We start from the raw sequence: 17,459 nt of genomic DNA, 5'->3' as shown, positions 1-17,459 counted from the left end.
GTAGTCCCAGCTTCTGGGGGAAGCTGAGCCCAGGAGTTCGAGGCTGCAGTGAGCCGTGTGTGTGTGTGTGTGTGTGTGTGTATCTATACATACATAAATGTGTATAATTATATATGTGTATATATGCACACATATACATATGTGTATATATGCACACACATATATACATATGTGTATATATGCACACACACACACATATATATAGCTAGAACAAAAAGAGGGGGAATTGATGAAAAGAAAATAGAATGCACTCAATCCAGACCTCCTCTCACAGAGCAAGTTGTAATCTACTTCTCATCTCTGCTTCTTTTTTCTTCAGGTCTGATGCATTTTTCTTTATCTGCAGACCAGCTCCTCACACAACCAAATCTCAATGGAAAAATGTGACATTCCGGATTCAGCCACCGAAAGAGGGGTTTTTCCCCCCTCTTTGTCCTTCCTTCTTTCCTTCCTTCCTTCCTTCCTTCCTTCCCTCCCTCCCTCCCTGCCTCCTTCTCTCTCTCTCTTTCTCTCTTTCTTTCTTTATTTCTTTTTTTGACAGGATATCATTCTGTCACCCAGGCTGGCGATCACTAGGTACCATCATGGCTAACTGCAGCCTTGACCTCCTGGGTTCAGGCGATCCTCCTGCCTCAGCCTCCTGTATAGTTGGGATCACAGGCTCATGCCGCCATGCCTGGCTAATTTTTAAAAATTATTATTATTATTTTTTCCAAATCTGTTGGTCTTTTATTGTATTATTTAAATATCACAAATAGGTAGGAATCATCCAGCATCCTGTTTCTGTAGCTGGACAACTCTGAGATCTTATTCATCAGCCTGCTGAACAGTTCCCTTTTCAGAGACATAGATACCATTCAAAGATTTCCTGATATCCTTGTTTTTAACTGTTGTGGCTTGCTGAATCAAAGCTGCTGAATTTGAAACAAGCTCAATGTCATTTCCTTCAAGGATGAATTCATCTTTCTGGGCTTGAGATACTGAACGAGCAACACGTAGTCTCATCTGAACCTTGTGGATATATCTTTCACCCAATAAATTTTGGATTTCAACAAGAGACCCATTCTCCTAGATAACGTTGATGGGGAAGTGAGCGTACACAGACCTCATCTTGTAACTGAGGCCCAGTGTAACACCCTTGATCATGTTCTGTACATGACTACAAATACTCTGAACAGCAGCCAGTTCCTTTCTGTTACCCCACCGTTTGTCATCCCGGAGCCTCATTTTTTTCTTTTCAAGAAGACTGAGTTCTATACTGATGTGACTGAAGTCCCTCCACAGGGTTCCTCTGGGGCCCTTCACAATAACTGTGTCCCTTCAGAGTAATGTCAACATTTTTTGGAATGTTGACAGTCTGATTTCTGAGAATGGTCTTCATTCTCGCAGTAGACGTGGCTAAAAATTATTTTTAGAGTTGGGTCTCCCTATGTTGCCCAGGCTAATCTCAAACTCCTGGGCTCAAGCAGTCCTCACACCTTGGCCTCCCCAGGTGCTGGGATTACAGGTGGGAGCCACTGTGCCAGGCCTTCTGCTCCCCACTTAACCCCTGGCAACTACTAATCTGTTCTCCATTTCTACAATTTTTTTTTTCAAGAGTGTTATATATATAATGGAATCAAGCAGTATGTAGCCTTTTGGGATTGACTTTCTTCACTCAGCATAATGCTCAGGAGATTCATCCAGTTTGTTGCATGGGTCAACAGTTCATTCTTTTTTATTGCTATATAGTATTCCATGGTATGGATGTACTACAGTTTCTTTAACCATTCAGCCATTGATGGACTTTTGAGTTGTTTCCAGTTTTTGGCCACTTAGAGTTGCTATAAACACTCATGTATTCTTTTTTGTGAACATAAATTTTTATTTCTCTGGAATAAATTCCCAAGAATCCATACAGTAGTTCCATGTTTAGTATTTTTAAGAAACTGCTGGCTGGGCGTGGTGGCTCACACCTATTATCCCAGCACTTTGGGATGCCGAAGTGGGCAGATCGCTTGAGCCCAGGAGTTCAAGACTAGCCTAAGCAACATGGCAAAATCCTATCTCATACAAAAAATTAGCTATGCATGGTGGTGTATGCGTGTTGTTCCATACTGCTTTGGAGGCTGGGGTGGGAGGATCACTTGAGCCTGGGAGGCAGAGGTTGCAGTGAGCAGTGATCACGCCACTGCACTCCAGCCTCAAAACACACACAAAATTTTCCAAACTGTTTCTACAGTGGCTGTATCCTTCTACATTTCCACCATCAATGTGTGAGTGACTTAGTTTCTCCACATCCTCACCAACATTTGGTGTTGTCACTTTTAAAAATGTTAGCATTCTGATCGGTGTGTAGCCATATCTCATTATGGTTTTATTTTACATTTCCCTGTTGACTAATGACATTGATTAACTTTCATGTGCTTATTTGCCATCTGTATGTCCACTTTTGTGAAGTATCTCTTCATGCCTTTTGCCCATTTTCTAATTGGATTATTTGTGTTTTTATTGTTGCATTTTTAGAGTTCTTTAATATTTTATTTACTAGTCTTTTGTTGGATAAGTGGTTTGCAAATATTTTCTCCTCTCTAGCTTGTCTTTTTGTCTTTTTACAGATTATTTCACAAAAGTTTTAAGTTTTGATAATTTCCAATTTATCAATTTTTCTTTTGTGGATTGTACTTTGGTGTCAACTTTAAGAGCTGTTTGCTTAGTCCTAGACCGTGAAGATTTTCTTCTATTTTTTTTCTAAAAGGTTTTTTTTTTCTTTTCTTTTTACTTTTTTCTTTTTTTTTTTTTTTTCTGAGACAGGGTCTCACTCTGTCACCCAGGCTGAAGTGCAGTGGCACAATCACAGCTCTTGCAGCCTTGATCTCCCAGGCTCAAGCAATTCTCCTGCCTCAGCCTCCGAAGTAGCTGGGATTACAAGCATGTGCCACCACAACTGGCCAATTTTTGTATTTGGTTTTTTTTTTTTTTTGTAGAGATGGAGTTTCCCAAAGTGCTGGGACTATAGGCATGAGCCACCACATCCAGCCTACATGTTTATCTTATATCCTGTGACATTCTTGAACTCACTTATTTCTAGGAGGTTTGTTTGTTTTTGTAGACTCCCTGAGATTTTTCTGTATATATAATCACGTCACCTGCAAATAGGAAGAGTTTTGCCTCTTCATTGCCAATCTTTTATTTCCTTGTCTTATCTTATTGCACGGACTGGAGGTACCAGCACTATGTTGAATAAAAGCAGTGCTTTATTTCCACTATTAGGGGCAAAGCACTCAGTCTTTTACCATTAAGTATAATGTTAGTGGGTTTTTCACAGGTGCTCCTTATCAAGTTGAGGCCATTCCCCTGTATGCCTATTTTTTCTGACAGATGTTTTTTGTTTGTTTGTTTGTTTTTGTTTTTTGTTTTTTGAGATAGAATTTCGCTCTTGTTGCCCAGGCTGCAGAGCAATGGCACGATCTTCGCTCACTGCAACCTCTGCCTCCCGGGTTCAAGATATTCTCTTGCCTCAGCCTCCTGAGTAGCTGGAATTATAGGCATGTGCCACCATACCCAGCTAATTTTGCATTTTTAGTAGAGATGGTGTTTCTCCATGTTGGTCAGGCTGGTCTCCAACTCCTGACCTCAGGTGATCCGCCTGCCTCAGCCTCCCAAAGTGCTGGGATTACACTACACCCCGCCAGTTTTGTTTTTTTTTTAATTATTAAATGGGTGTTGAATTCCATCAAATGTCTTTTCTGCATCATTGATATGATTATGTGGGTTTTCCTCTTTATACTGTTAACATGGTGGATTACTGATCACTTTTTGAATATTGAATCAGCCTTGCATCCCTGAAATGCAAGTGTATAATCCTTTTTCTATATTGCTGGAGTCCATTTGCTACTATTCTGTTAAGGATTTTTGCCTGTATATTCATATAGGATATTGGTTTATAGTTTTCTTTTTGTTCTACTGTCCTCATCTGGTTTTGATAATATTAACCTTATAAAATTAATTGGAAAACATTTTCTCTCTTCTGTTCTCTGGAAGAGATTGTGAAGAATTAAATTCTTCTTTGAGTGTTTGGTAGAATTCTCCAGTGAAACCATCTGGATCAGGAAATATTGAGAGGGAGGGAGGATGGTTTTTATTACAAATTCAATTCTCTTAATGGTTATAGGGCTATTCAAATTAAACTAATACCCTAAAATTAAACTAATTTAAACTAATACCCTTAAAAAAAAAAACCTCTACACATATAAACTCATACTGGATGAGTTAGGTAGTTTGTGTTTTCAGGGAAATTGGTTTATTTTATTTAAGTTGCCAAATTTATGTGTGTAGAGATTTTTTGGAGGATATAAATTTCCTAGGGCTGCTGCAACAAATTAACACAACTTAATAACTTGAAACAACAGAAATTTATTCTCTCACAGTTACGGAGGCCAGAAGTTCAAAGTCAGCATCAATGGTCAAATCAAGGCATTGGCAGGACCACACACTTTTCAGAAGCTCTATAGAAGAATTCATTTCTTGCCTCTTCAAGTTTCTGGTGGCAACCAACATTCCTTGGCTGGTGGCCACATTGCTTCAATCTCTGCCTCCATGGTTGCATTCCCTTTTCTTTCGTCCACAAGTCCCTCTCTCTCTCTTATAAAGACATCTGTCATTGCACTTAAGGTCTACTAGGATGATCTCATCTCAAGATCCTTACTTAATCACATCTACAAAGACCCTTTTTCCATATAAGGTAATATTTACAGGTTCCCAATATTAGGACCTAATTAATGCTTTGGAGGCCTACTGAGGCTGACTAATGGCCTCCAAAGATAATTCTCTATTTCTCTTTATTTCCCTATTATTAAGTTCCATAGTGTTTCCCTATTATCCTTTTGATGCCTACAGGGTCCATATATCTCTTCTTTCATTGCTAATATATTTCTCCTCTCTTTTAAAATTTGTCAGTCTTGCTAGAGATTTATTGATCTTTTCAAATAATTAGCTCCTTGTTTCGTTGGTTTTCTCTTTTTCTTTTCGATTTTGTTTCTTTTTTAATTTTCAATTTCATGGATTTTTTTTTTTTTTTTTGAGACAAAGTCTCTCTCTGTTGCCCAGGCTGGAGGGTAGTGGCATGATCATAGCTCACTGCAGCTTCCAGTTCCTCAGCTCAACTGAGCCTCCCACCTTAGCCTCCCAAGTAGCTGGGACCACAGCTGTGTACCACCGTGATTGGTTAATTTTTAATTTTTAATGTTTTTTAGAAATGGGGACTTGCTGTGCTGCCCAGGCTGCTCTCAAACTCCTGAACTCAAGCACTTCCCCCACCTTGGTCTCCCAGACTGTTGGGATTATAGGTGTGAGCCACCATGCCCAGCCCTGCTCTTATCCTATTATTTCCTTCCTTCTGCTTGCTTTGGATTTATTTTTTTCCCAGGTTCTTGAGGTATGAGCTTAGATCATTGATTTAATAAAGACTTTCCTACTTTTCATTTATTTTCTTTTTTCCTTTCTTTCTTTTTGAGACAGGATCTCGCTCTGTCACCCAGGCTGGAGGAGTGCAGTGGCACAATCTCAGCTCTCTGCAGCCTTGATCTCCCCAGCTCAAGTGATCCTGCCACCTCAGCCTCCTGAGTAGCTGAGACCACAAGGACACGCCACCATACCCGGCTAATTTTTGTATTTGGGTTTTTGTTGTTTGTTTGTTTGTGTGTGTGTGTGTGTGTTTTTGTAGAGATGGAGTTTCGCCATGTTACCCAGGCTGGTCTCAAACTCCTGGGCTCAAGCAATCTGTCCACCTCGGCCCCCCAAAATACTAGGATTATGGGCATGAGTTACCATACCAGCCTCTACTATTCTAATATGTGCATTTAATGCTATACATTTTCTTCATCTGTGTCCCACAGATTTTGTTACGTTATATTTTCATATCACTGGCTTCAGTGTATTTTACAATTTCTCTTTGCCAGATGCAGTGGCTCATACCTGTGATGTCAGCACTTTGGGAGGCAGAGGCAGGTGAATCACCTGAGTGCAGGAGTTGGAGACCAGCCTGGGCAAAACAGGGAGACCCCATCTCTACAAAAAATCCAAAAATTAGCCAAGCATGGTAATGTGCTCTTGTAGTCCTAGACACTCGGGAGGTTGAGGCTGCACTGAGCTGTGATAGTGCCACTGCATTCCAGCCTGGGCAACAGAGCGAGAGCCCATCTCTAAAAAAAGAATAAATAAATAAATAAATAAATGTATATATTATTATATGTACTATGTATACTATTATATAATAGCATACTATAATAGTATACTATTAATATATTATATATTAATATAATAATAGTATACTATTATAGTATGCTATTATATAATATATAATAATATATGTAATACATATACTATATATGTGTATATTTATACATGTATTATATATACACATACATTATATAGATGTGTGTATATATAGTATATAAAAATAGTTTTTATATATACATATATAATTTCTCTTGAGACTTCCCTTTTTGGTCCATGAAGTACATAGAAGTGTGTTGTTTAGTTTCCAAGCATTTGGAAATTTTTCTGTTACCTTTTTGTTATTGATTTCTAGTTTGATTCCATTGTGGTCAGAGAACACACTTGGTATTAATTCAGTTGTTTTTCATTGGTTTATTTTATGGCCCAGGATATGGTCTATTTTGAAATGTGTTACCTGAGTAGTCAAAAAGAATGAACATTTTGCTGTTGTTGGGTGGAGTGTTCTATAAATATTCTATCAGATCCTGTTGGTTGATGGTTTTGTTGAACTCTTCTATATCCTTGTTGATTTTCTGTCTAGCTGTCATATCAACTATTAAGAGAGGAGGATTGAAGTCTTCAGCCACAGTTGCAGATTTTTCTATCTCTCCTTTCAATTCTATCAGTTTTGGCTTCATATGGATTGCAGTTCTGTTGTTTGGTGCATACACATTTAGGATGATTTGTTTTCTCGCTTCTCTTATATCATTGTACAATGTCTCTGTCTCTAGAAAAGTTTCTTTGCTTGAAGCCCACTTTATCTGACATATATACACATACACGATATATATATATATATAGCCACTCCTGCTTTCTTTTGTTTCATGTTTACATAACATATCTTTTTTCATCTTTTTACTTCCAATCTACCTTTATTGCTATACTTACAATGACTTTCTTATGCACCACATCTAGTTAGGTCATGTTTTTTAATCCACTCTACCAATCTCTATCTTTTAATTAGATATCAATCTTTTAATTGCATTTAGACCATTTACATTCAATATAACTATTGATATGTTAGGGAATAAGCCTACTGTTTTATTTTTTTGTTTTATGTTTGTTTTCTCCACTTTTTTTTTTTTTTGTCCTGAGACGGAGTCTTGGTCTATTTCCCAGGCTGGAATGCAGTGGCATGATCTCGGCTCACTGCAACCTCTGCCTCCCGGGTTCAAGTGATTCTCGTGCCTCAGCCTCCTGAGTAGCTGGGATTACAGGCAGCTGCCACCATGCCTGGCTAGTTTTTGTATTTTAAGTAGCGACATGGTTTCATTGTTGGCCAGGCTGGTCTTGAACTTCTGACCTCAAGTGATCCACCTGCCTCAGCCTCCCAAAGTGCTGGGATTACAGACAGGAGCCACCATGCCCAGTCCACTTTTAATTTTTCTATTTTCTTCTCCCTACCTTCCTGTGGGCTACTTGAACATTTTCTTTAGAATCTTTTTTTTATTTATCTGTAGTATTTGGGGGTATTTCTTTACATGTAACTTTTTTTTTTTTGAGATGGGGGTCTCACTCTGTCGCCCAAGCTGGAGTGCTGTGGCACCATCTCAGTTCACTGCAGCGTCTGCCTCCTGGGTTCAAGTGACTCTAATGCCTCAGCCACCCAAGTAGCTGGGATTACAGGCAGGCACCACCACGACAAGCTAATTTTTGTATTTTTAGTAGAGATGTTAGCCAGGCTGGTCTCGAATTATAGGCCTCACATGATCCACCCGCCTTGGCTTCTCAAAGTACTGGGATTACAGATGTGAGCCACCAAACCTGGCCTACATGTAACTTTTTAAGTGACTTATCTAGGTATTACATTGTATGTACATGGCTTAATACAGTGTACTGATTTTACCAGTTAAAGTGAAATATAGAAACCTTACCTCCCAAGCTGGACATGGTGACTCACTCCTGTGATTCTAGCACTTTGGGAGGCCCAGATGGAAGGATCCTTTGGACCTAGAGTTCAAGATTAGCCTGGGCAACATAGTGAGACCTTGTCTGTAAAAAAGTTTAAAAATTAGCTGGGTGTGGTGGTGTGCCTGTAGTCCCAGTTACTCGGGAGGCTGAGATGGGAGGATCAGTTAAGTCTAGGAAGTTGAGACTGCAGTGAGCCATTATCATGCCACTACACTACAGCCTGGGCAACAGAGTGAGACCCTGTCTCAAAAAGAAAAAAAAAAGAAATCTTACTTCTCTTTACATCCCTTTGCCTACCTTCATTTATGATATGATTGCCTTAAATATTTCCTCTGCATATTTTTAGAACCACAACAGACTGTATTGTAATTTTTGCTTCAACTATCAAAAATAATTTAGAAAACTCAAGAAGAGGCCAGGTGCAGTGGCTCATGCTTGTAATCCCAGCATTTTGGAAGGCCGGGGTAGGCGGATCACAAGATCAGGAGATCGAGACCATCCTGGCCAACATGGTGAAACACTGTCTCTACTAAAATACAAAAACAGCTGGGCGTGGTGGTGCATGCCTCTGGTTCCAGCTACTTGGGAGGCTGAGGCAGGAGAATCGCTTGAACCTGGGATGCAGAGTTGCAGTGAGCCGAGATCACACCCATTGCACTCCAGTCTGGCTAGAGAGCAAGACTGTCTCAAAAAAAAAGAAAAGAAAAGAAAGAAAGAAAACTCAAGAAGAAAAGGAGGCCAGATGAGGTGGCTCACGCCTGTAATCCCAGTACTTTGGGAGGCCAAGGCAGGCAGATCACTTGAGATCAGTTGAAGACTAGCCTGGCCAACATGGCAAAACCCCGTCTCTACTAAAAATACAAATAAAATTAGCCAGGCATGGTGGTGGGCGCCTATAGTCCCAGCTACTGGGGAGGCTGGGGCACGAGGATCACTTGAACCCTGGAGGCAGAGGTTGCAGTGAGCCGAGATAGTGCCACTGCAGTCCAGCCTGGTGATAGAACAAGACTCAGTCTCAAAAAAAAAAAAGAAGAAGGAGAAGGAGAAGGAGAAGAAAAGAAGAAGAAGGAGAAGGAGAAGGAGAAGGAGAAGGAGAAGGAGAAGGAGAAGAGGCTGGGCTTGGTATTACACCTGTAATACCAGCACTTGGGGAGGACGATGTGAGCCGATCACTTGAGGTCAGAAGCTTGAAACCAGCCTGGCTAACATGGCAAAAACCTGTCTCTACTAAAAATACAAAAATTAGCCAGGTGTGATGGTGGGCACCTGTAATCCCAGCTACTCAGGAGGCTGAGGCATGAGAATAGCTTGAACCTGGGAGACGGAGGTTGCAGTGAGCCTAGATTGTGCCACTGCCCTCTAGTCTGGGTGGCAGAGTGAGACCCTATATTGAGGAGGAGGAGGAGGAGGAGGAGGAGGAGGAGGAAGGGGAAGGGAAGGGAAGGGACGGAGAAGAAGAAAAAATGTGTTTTGAACAATGAGAATACGTGGACAGGGCGGGGCAATCACACAGCAGGGCCAGTTGGGGAGTGGGGAGCTAGGGGAGGGATAGCATTAGGAGAAATACTTAATGTAGATGACAGGTTGATGGGTGCAGCAAACCACCATGGCATGTGTATAGCTATGTAACAAACCTGCACTTTCTGCACCTGTACCCCAGAACTTAGAGTATAATTTAAAAAAAAGAAGAAGAAGAAAAGTGTTTTATATTTACCCATGTCTTTGCTCACTATGTTCTTTCTCCCTTCCTGATGTTTGTTTTCTTTCTTTTTAGAGAAATTTATCGAGCATTCTTTTAGGGTATGTCTGCTTGTGACAAATTCTCTTAGTTTTTCTTCATCTGGGAATATCTTGCTTTACTCTTTATTTCTGAAATATAGTTTCACAGGCAATAGAATTCTGGGTTGACTATTTGTTTTCTTTCAGCACTTGAAAATATTGTGTTATTTCCTTCTGACCCCCGTGGTTTCTTTTTAAACATTTGCTGTTGTTTGAATTATTTTTCTCTACAGGTAAAGTATCATTTCTGTCTTGCTGCTTTCAAGAGTTTTCTTTGCCTTTAATTTTTACTTTTTATTTTTATTTTATTTATTTATTTATTTATTTATTTATTTATTTATTTTTTGAGACGGAGTCTCACTCTGTCACCCAGGCTGGAGTGCAGTGGCCGGATCCCAGCTCACTGCAAGCTCCACCTCCCGGGTTTACGCCATTCTCCTGCCTCAGCCTCCCGAGTAGCTGGGACTACAGGCGCCCGCCACCTCACCCGGCTAGTTTTTTGTATGTTTTTTAGTAGAGACGGGGTTTCACCATGTTAGCCAGGATGGTCTCGATCTCCTGACCTTGTGATCCGCCCGTCTCGGCCTCACAAAGTGCTGGGATTACAGACTTGAGCCACCACGCCCGGCCTATTTTTATTTTCTTAATTCTGTAGAAACAGGGTCTCACTGTTACCCAGACTGGTCTTGAACTCCTGGGCTCAAGTGATCCTCTTGCCTCGGCCTACCAAATTACTGGGATTACAGACATAAGCCATCATGCCCGGCCTGCCTCTAATATTTAGAAGTTTGACTTTAATATATCTTGGTATGTATTTCTTGAGTTTATCCTGTTTTGATGTGTTATCCTTTTCGCTCAGCTTCTTGAATCTGTAAGCTAATGTGGCTCTTTTTTGCCAAATATGGGTTTTTTTGTTTGTTTGTTTGTTTTTTCCTTTTTGAGATGGAGTCTCGCTCTGCCACCCAGACTGCAGTGCGATGGCGCAATCTCGGCTCACTGCAACCTCTGCCTCCTGGATTCAAGTGATTCTTCTGCCTCAGCCTCCTGAGCAGCTGGGACTACAGGCACCTGCCACCATGCCTGGCTAATTTTTGCATTTTTATTAGAGATGGGGTTTCTCCATGTTGGCTAGGCTGGTCTCAAACTCCTGACCTCAAATGATCCACCCACCTCGCCTTCCCAAAGTGCTGGGATTACAGGCATGGGCCACTGCGCCAGGCCAGCCATTACTTCTTGAGTACTTTTTTTAGTTGTACCCTCTTTCTCATTTCTTCCAGGATTCTGATTACATGAATTTTAGATCTTTTCATCTAGTTCCACAGGTCCGTGTGGCTTTTTTCATTTTCTTCAAACTGTTTTCTCTCTGTTTTTCAGATGGAGTGATTTTTAATTATTCTATTTTCAGGTTCACTTGTTCTTTCCTCTGTCCCCTCCATTCTACTGTTTAGTCCATTTACTGAGGTTTTTTTACTTTGGTTATTATGTTTTTCAGGTTTAAACATTCCATTTAGCTCTTCTTTATATTTTCTGTTTCTTTACTAATACTTTCTACTTTTTTGCTTTGTTTCAAGTGTGTTCTTAATTACTTGTTGAAGCATTTCTATGATGGCTGCTTTAAAGCCTTTGTCAGATAATGTTAACATCTGTCATCTTTGTATTGGCATCTGTTGATTGTCTTTTTTAAAATCAGTTTGAGATTTTTCTGATTCTTGGTATCATGCGTGATTTTCAATTGATACCTCGATATCTCATATTATTTTATAGGCTCTGGATCTTATTTAAGTCTTCAGTCTTAGCTGGTTTTCTCTGCTCCTACACAGGACGGGTGGGGGACTGTTACTTCTTTATTGCCAGGTAGAGGTAGAAGTCCAGCTTCTCCACTTGGCCTCCATTCACACTTGAAGGAGTGGATATTTCTCACTACTGCTGGTCAGGGGTGGGAGTTCTGCCTCCCCACATGGTTTCTGCTGATATCATGGTGGGGATAGCCTTGTTACTACTACATAATGGTGAAAGTCCTGCCTCTTTACTAGGTCTCTACTCTAGTGGAAAGGGAGAAGGACATCTCATTGCTTCCAGGTGAAGAGTAGGTTTCCCATGTAGTTTCCACTGACATTGGTTTACATTGGGGAGGTGGGGGTGGGACCCAGGGATGTGGATACAGGCCTACAAGGATAAAAGTCCCTGATCTCTACATGGCCTCCTCTGACACCACCCAGTAGAGGTGCTGGGGGGCCTTGTTACAGCTTTGCCTTCAAAAGCATGAAAGTCTCAGCTTCTCCCTCAACCTTTGCTGGTGTGGGTGGGACCACAGTTTTTTCTGTAGTGTTTGATTGGAGCAGAACAGTTATTGTCTTCAAAGTTTTCTGTCTTGCTGGGCTGTCCCTTTCCTAGTCTTTTGGCTAGTGAGAGCAGGCTTTTATTCAGGCTCCTCCTTCTCCTTCTTCTTCTCCTCCTGTCTGAACCCATTGGCATCTCTGGGTTGCTGCTCCAAGCCTTGGATATATGACACCATAAGAAAATCGAGGGAATGCACCACCATGTTTTCCTCGGCCCAGGTCCACAGCCTGTCTGCCGTCTTCGTATCTTTCCTAGTGTTCTAATGTCTGTTTTATAGACAATGTCCAGAGTTCTTAGCTGTATTTAGGAGGAGGAATAGGGAGAAGTACAGCTCCTCTGTTTTCCTGGAGTGGAATTCTCTGCCTCTCTGATTTTAAACAAGCCAAACTCACAAGAGGGCAAGCAGAAAGCAATTTTATTCTTTCTCACAACTATCTCTTTCAAATTGGCCTGTGGCCTCATTCTTCTAGATGAAATTTTAGGCAGATTCTTAGCCTTTTCAATCCCTTTCAGTTATAAATATGTGCATGCATGTTTGTTTGTATTAACATCAATCTTCTGAACTCTTGTCTAATCTAATCTTTTGCCCTCCCAAACTTGGACCTATCTCAGGGCCTATCTATATCTATGGTAGAAAGAGGGGGTCTTGGGAGTCTTGGTTAACTTCTTTACTATTTCCCCTCCTTACTCTTTTCTCCTCCCCTATCTCCCTCTTTCTTTTCTATTTATTTTTAGAGCTAGAGACTCGCTATATTGCCCAGGCTAGACTCAAATCCTAGGCTCAAGTGATCCTCTTGCCTCAGCTTCATAAGTAGCTGGGACTACAGCACTCAGCTCCCCTTTATTTTCTGTGTTACATCTGGCTCCACTAGTGTTGAAGTGAGAGAGATCAAGGAGAAATACGGGGCAGGAAAAGATCCTGTGTCTGTTATAGTTTTAATCAGGTGTTGGAGCTCTCCAGATGTAGCCAAAGGCTAACTCTTTTCCATGGGGCCCATTTGTGGATTTTTCAGTTCTTCCCATTTCTGGTTATTATTTGGAATCAGAATACCAATAATTAAAAAGAAATAGCATTTCAAGCAAGGGAATATCTGTTCTGGTTTGGAAAAAAATCTATTTCACACACATTTTCGGTTTTAGAAAGAATATTTTTGTTTAGAAGGAATATTTAAAAGTTTATATTTAGAATGCTGTCAAAAGTTCCAAATTATTTGTTAAATATTTAGATGATTTTATAGAAAAGGAGCATTTCAAATAAAACTCAAGCATAAAATAAAGAATACCAATTAGTCAATAATACCAATTAAAGCATTAAAAAAAGAATACCAGTTAAGCAACCAACTCGCCTGTTGGGCTGTGAACTGCCCATGCCCATTTCTGCCTATATTTTTTGCTCACATCATTCACTGGCTGAAATGCCTTCCCCTTCCTCTAGCCAAATCCTGCTTTTCCTTCGAGTCCCAAGTAGCACCTCTTCATGAAAGCCTCCCATAACTACCCCAACTCACTTCTCTTTTTCCTCTCACATTTAGCTATTGACTCCTGCCTCACGAAGGCTGGTGCTGTCTCTACAGTGAATATTGTGCACCTCAGGGTAGAATGGAGAGCGCAAGGCTTCAAATCAGGCAGTCCAGGTTCAGACCCCAATTCCAGTGCTAAAGAGCTGCGTGACTTTAGGCCGATTGCGTGTGACTTCCCTGAGCCCCAGTCTCTTTGCCTGCAAAATGAGAAAACTGATAACAATGTCATCAGTTGTTCTGAGGATTCTGAGAGGAATTAGTAGGAGAGGGAACTGAGAAGCTGCAGGCATCTACAAAGCTATTCAACTGGCATTTAGGAAGATGTTGCCCGTCAGAGTCAGACCTTCTCAGCATCTTCCGGCTGGGCCCAAACTTCCCAAGACCATTTGGACAAGGTAATCTCTATCCCACCCTGGCCTCCTCCCGGAGGAGGAGAAGAATCATGCTGTTACAGAAAAACTGACGATTTGGGCAAGAGAGCTAATGGTTATGTTCTGCATCGGGTCAGAGATGGGCTGGGAAAACCACTCCAAAGCCAAGATAAGCAGTGTCCTGGAAAAAGAAGGCTGCATGGAGCCCAGAGTGGCCTGGATCCTGCCTCATTTCCTGGACCAGCTCCTTAGGTGGTTACTGGATGGCCAATAAAGCAGAGCTTATTAAAGTCAACGAACTCAGGCTTCATCGCTGCCCTGGTATCCAAGCACCAGTCTGCCTGGGATTTCATTTGCCTGATGGACAAAGGAGAGGATGTTCCAATACATATCCTGAGTGGTGGGAGTGGGGAGAGAAGGGGAAGAATGCTCTCTAGAGATTTCTCTTTGTCCTCTGAGGTAAATAGAGGTCATGTCTTCCCTAACCACACTCAGTGATCTGAATCTCTTGGACTGTGGATTTTTCCTTTACCTGCTGTGAAGTCTTGAAAAGTATGAATCAGCTAGATAATGATCCTCTAAAGATGTACAAGAGTTAAAGATGTGTTTAAGTTCTTCAAGCAATCCAATATGACTACAGGTTTCCAAAAATTTGAAGGAAACTGAAAGTCACAGTTCCCAAACCAGATATTTTCCGGTGTCCAGATGTTCAGTGGCATGCAAACCAAATGTCTGGATTATGAGCTCGTTTTTTCATTTCTTTTTTTTTTTTTCCAGCTTACATGCAGATGTTGGGTCCAACTGGTCAGAGGACTGGGGAAGAGATAGAAATAAAATCTAGGGTGTTCATCTAGAGTCTCCTGCTTCTCTAATCCTGCTCCCTCTTCACGCTGCTCCCCACATCCTCCCCAACTCAGCTTCATGCTACATCTTGGCAAATATAGCTCATATCCAGACACAGTGCTGCCCTTGACAGCTGGGTCCACAAAGGCAGGTCGGGTATATCTTTAAAGAAAAGTTATCTTAACCATTCAGAAGCCTTCCTTCCTCAGAGGAGAGCACCTCCCCAGCAGACCTCCGAGGAGAGCAAGGGCAGGACGGGAAGGATAGAAGGAAGTTTCAAGACTGCAGGAAACAAGAGCTTGGAGGTCAAGGGAGAGATCAGAGAAAACATGAATCTGATCAGCATCCTCGTGGTCTAGAGTGGAGACGATCTGCAGAGTCAGCCTCAGTAAGGACACAGGTAGTCAGAGAAGAACCAAAGCCTCTAAAGATGAAGCTGAGAAGTATATGGTCGTAGAAGACTAGTGTCTGTTATTCCTAAAAGCTCAAGGAGGTATAAACCACTTAAGATTTAAATGGAGGAACACACGATCTTACCTGCTTTCAAAGGATTTTGGGGTCCCCATTCTCCCATTAGCAGTCAGGCAACTCTCTCTGTCGTCTCCAAAGGGAGGAGTGGAAAGGCTTCAAAAGCCCTAGGAAATAAATGTCCCCTTCACCCAAAATCCAGTGTGTAGCCTGAGGATAGGACTTTCACTGAGAGAAATATGTAGAAGGGGATAGAAGCCGGGCACCCAGGTGGTGGGTGACAGAAGAGAACTTCCTAGCTGGTTTTAGTTAGGGAGGGCATCCTGGGCAAAAGTCAGAATGCAACTTTTCTTTTTTTTTTAACTCCTTTTAACAAGATGCTGTTGAATTCCTCTTTTGCAGATGTTCTGCCAATTGAATGGAAACTGTCCATAGTGGGGAGCAGAGAGCCTCATCCTGTCTGAACTGGACATCCATCCTTAAGGCCAGAGTTCTCCCACCACCAACTTTAACTCCTGCCCTAGCCCTCTCTCTTCCTTTTCAAAACCCTCTCCACCCAGGAAGGGAGATTCTGGAGCCAAGACTGTACCAGCCACACCTCCCCAGAGTTGTTAAGCAAGGAACCCGAAGCCAGGGGTGGTCCTCTGGCAATCACCCCCATTACCAATAGCAGGACAGATGTGTTTCTGATGGACTACACTATCCCCGGAGGTCACACAATTCAGGCTGCCAAAGGTACCTGCCCTTGGGAAATCAACTCCTGAAGGTAAATTGGGATTGGGTCCTGAGAAGATCCATGGAAGCCCGGAGGACCCTGCCTCTCTCTGTTGCTTCATGCTGTAGAGGCGGTACTGGGGAGGGCTGCCCACATCCGGTGAGGCAGCTGGGACCATACGTTTGATGACACTCTGCTCCCTCAATGTGGAGCCTCATCCTCATCTCACAGTCCAGCAGGCCTCTGGCGGGATGGGCTTCTCTCACCCAGTGTGTGAGTTTTTTTGGAAGTGGCCTGATTTTGGAGTTTCCCTCCAAGCCTTTCCCAGGCACATGCTTTCTCTCCCATTCTCTCTTCTTTTATCAATCTTCTTAAGTCTGATTTTCTCCTTTTTCCCTCTGTTGTCTCCATCTTTTTTCCAGTCTCTCACTTCTCTTTCTTTCTCCTCATATTTCACTCTGTTCTCTCACCCCTCCCTTTCCCTTCTGTTTCTCTCCCTCCCTCTCTTCCCACCCCCTGCCTGGCCTTCAATATATCAAGCAAAGTTTTATCACCTTATGCAGGGGCAGCCCTGCCACTGCCATAGAGTTGATAGGCTAATGACATTTTGTGGATATTGCTATGTCACAAGTGCAGGGACAGCATCAAAAACAGCCCTGATGTCTAAACCACTTCAGCTATCTTTTTTATTTTTTAAATAAATATGTTCACATGATTTTAAGAAACTATAAAAATGTATAAAGTAAAAAAATCTTTCTCTCACACTGTCTCCACCTCTCCTGGTCTCTCCATTGTGCTTTGAAAGGGGAAACCATTGTGATTAGTTTATTCTATGTCCTTCCAGAGTGTCTTTATGCAAATGAAAATTATTGTGATAATATATTCCTATTTTTCCCCTTACTACACAAAAGGTAGACTACCATAATTCCATTCTGCACTTTCTTTTATCACTTGATAATAAAAACATGATTTTATTAACGGGTGTTTATGGAGTGATTACCATGTGCTATGTGCCTGCTGGGCACTGTGGAACATACACGGGTAAACAAGACACAATCACTATCCCCATATTCAAGGATCTGAAGACAGTCTGGTGACAAATGACCAACAGGCTCATCCACATTCAGCCATGCTATAGAGGGCTGAATATTTTTAAATAAGTAAAGTCAGCCAGGCATGGTGGCTCATCCCTGTAATCCCAGCACATTGGGAGGCCAAGGCAGGAGGATCGCTTGTGTCCAGCAGTTCAAGAAC

The 17,459-nt window shown here is 41.7% G+C and overlaps 1 protein-coding gene and 1 pseudogene across 22 annotated transcripts in view; one reads left to right on the top strand and one right to left on the bottom strand.

Moving 5' to 3' along the window:
- LOC114673139 (uncharacterized) overlaps positions 1–17,180 on the top strand; it is a 60,851-nt gene extending 43,671 nt beyond the window's left edge. For 17 of the 22 annotated variants that reach the window (XR_013406591.1, XR_003723779.2, XR_013406583.1 and 14 more), the window contains one exon: positions 15,893–17,180. Coding sequence is in view for 9 of the 22 variants with exons in the window: in XM_077971295.1 (XP_077827421.1) it covers positions 15,893–15,954 (62 nt within the window). In the remaining 13 variants the exon portion in view is untranslated. Of the gene's footprint in view, positions 1–5,939; positions 6,080–13,820; positions 15,423–15,892 lie in introns of all 22 variants that reach the window. The other 5 variants (XM_077971303.1, XM_077971302.1, XM_077971297.1 and 2 more) reach the window with 4 other exon arrangements.
- Positions 321–5,933, bottom strand: LOC144335623 (large ribosomal subunit protein uL6 pseudogene; annotated as a pseudogene).
- Positions 17,181–17,459: the final 279 nt, after the last annotated feature.

Source organism: Macaca mulatta, chromosome 16, assembly GCF_049350105.2.
Source record: "Macaca mulatta isolate MMU2019108-1 chromosome 16, T2T-MMU8v2.0, whole genome shotgun sequence".
Taxonomy (NCBI): Eukaryota; Metazoa; Chordata; class Mammalia; order Primates; family Cercopithecidae; genus Macaca; species Macaca mulatta.
The sequence above is the reverse complement of the archived record's forward strand: the minus strand, read 5'-3'. Positions and strand labels throughout refer to the sequence as shown.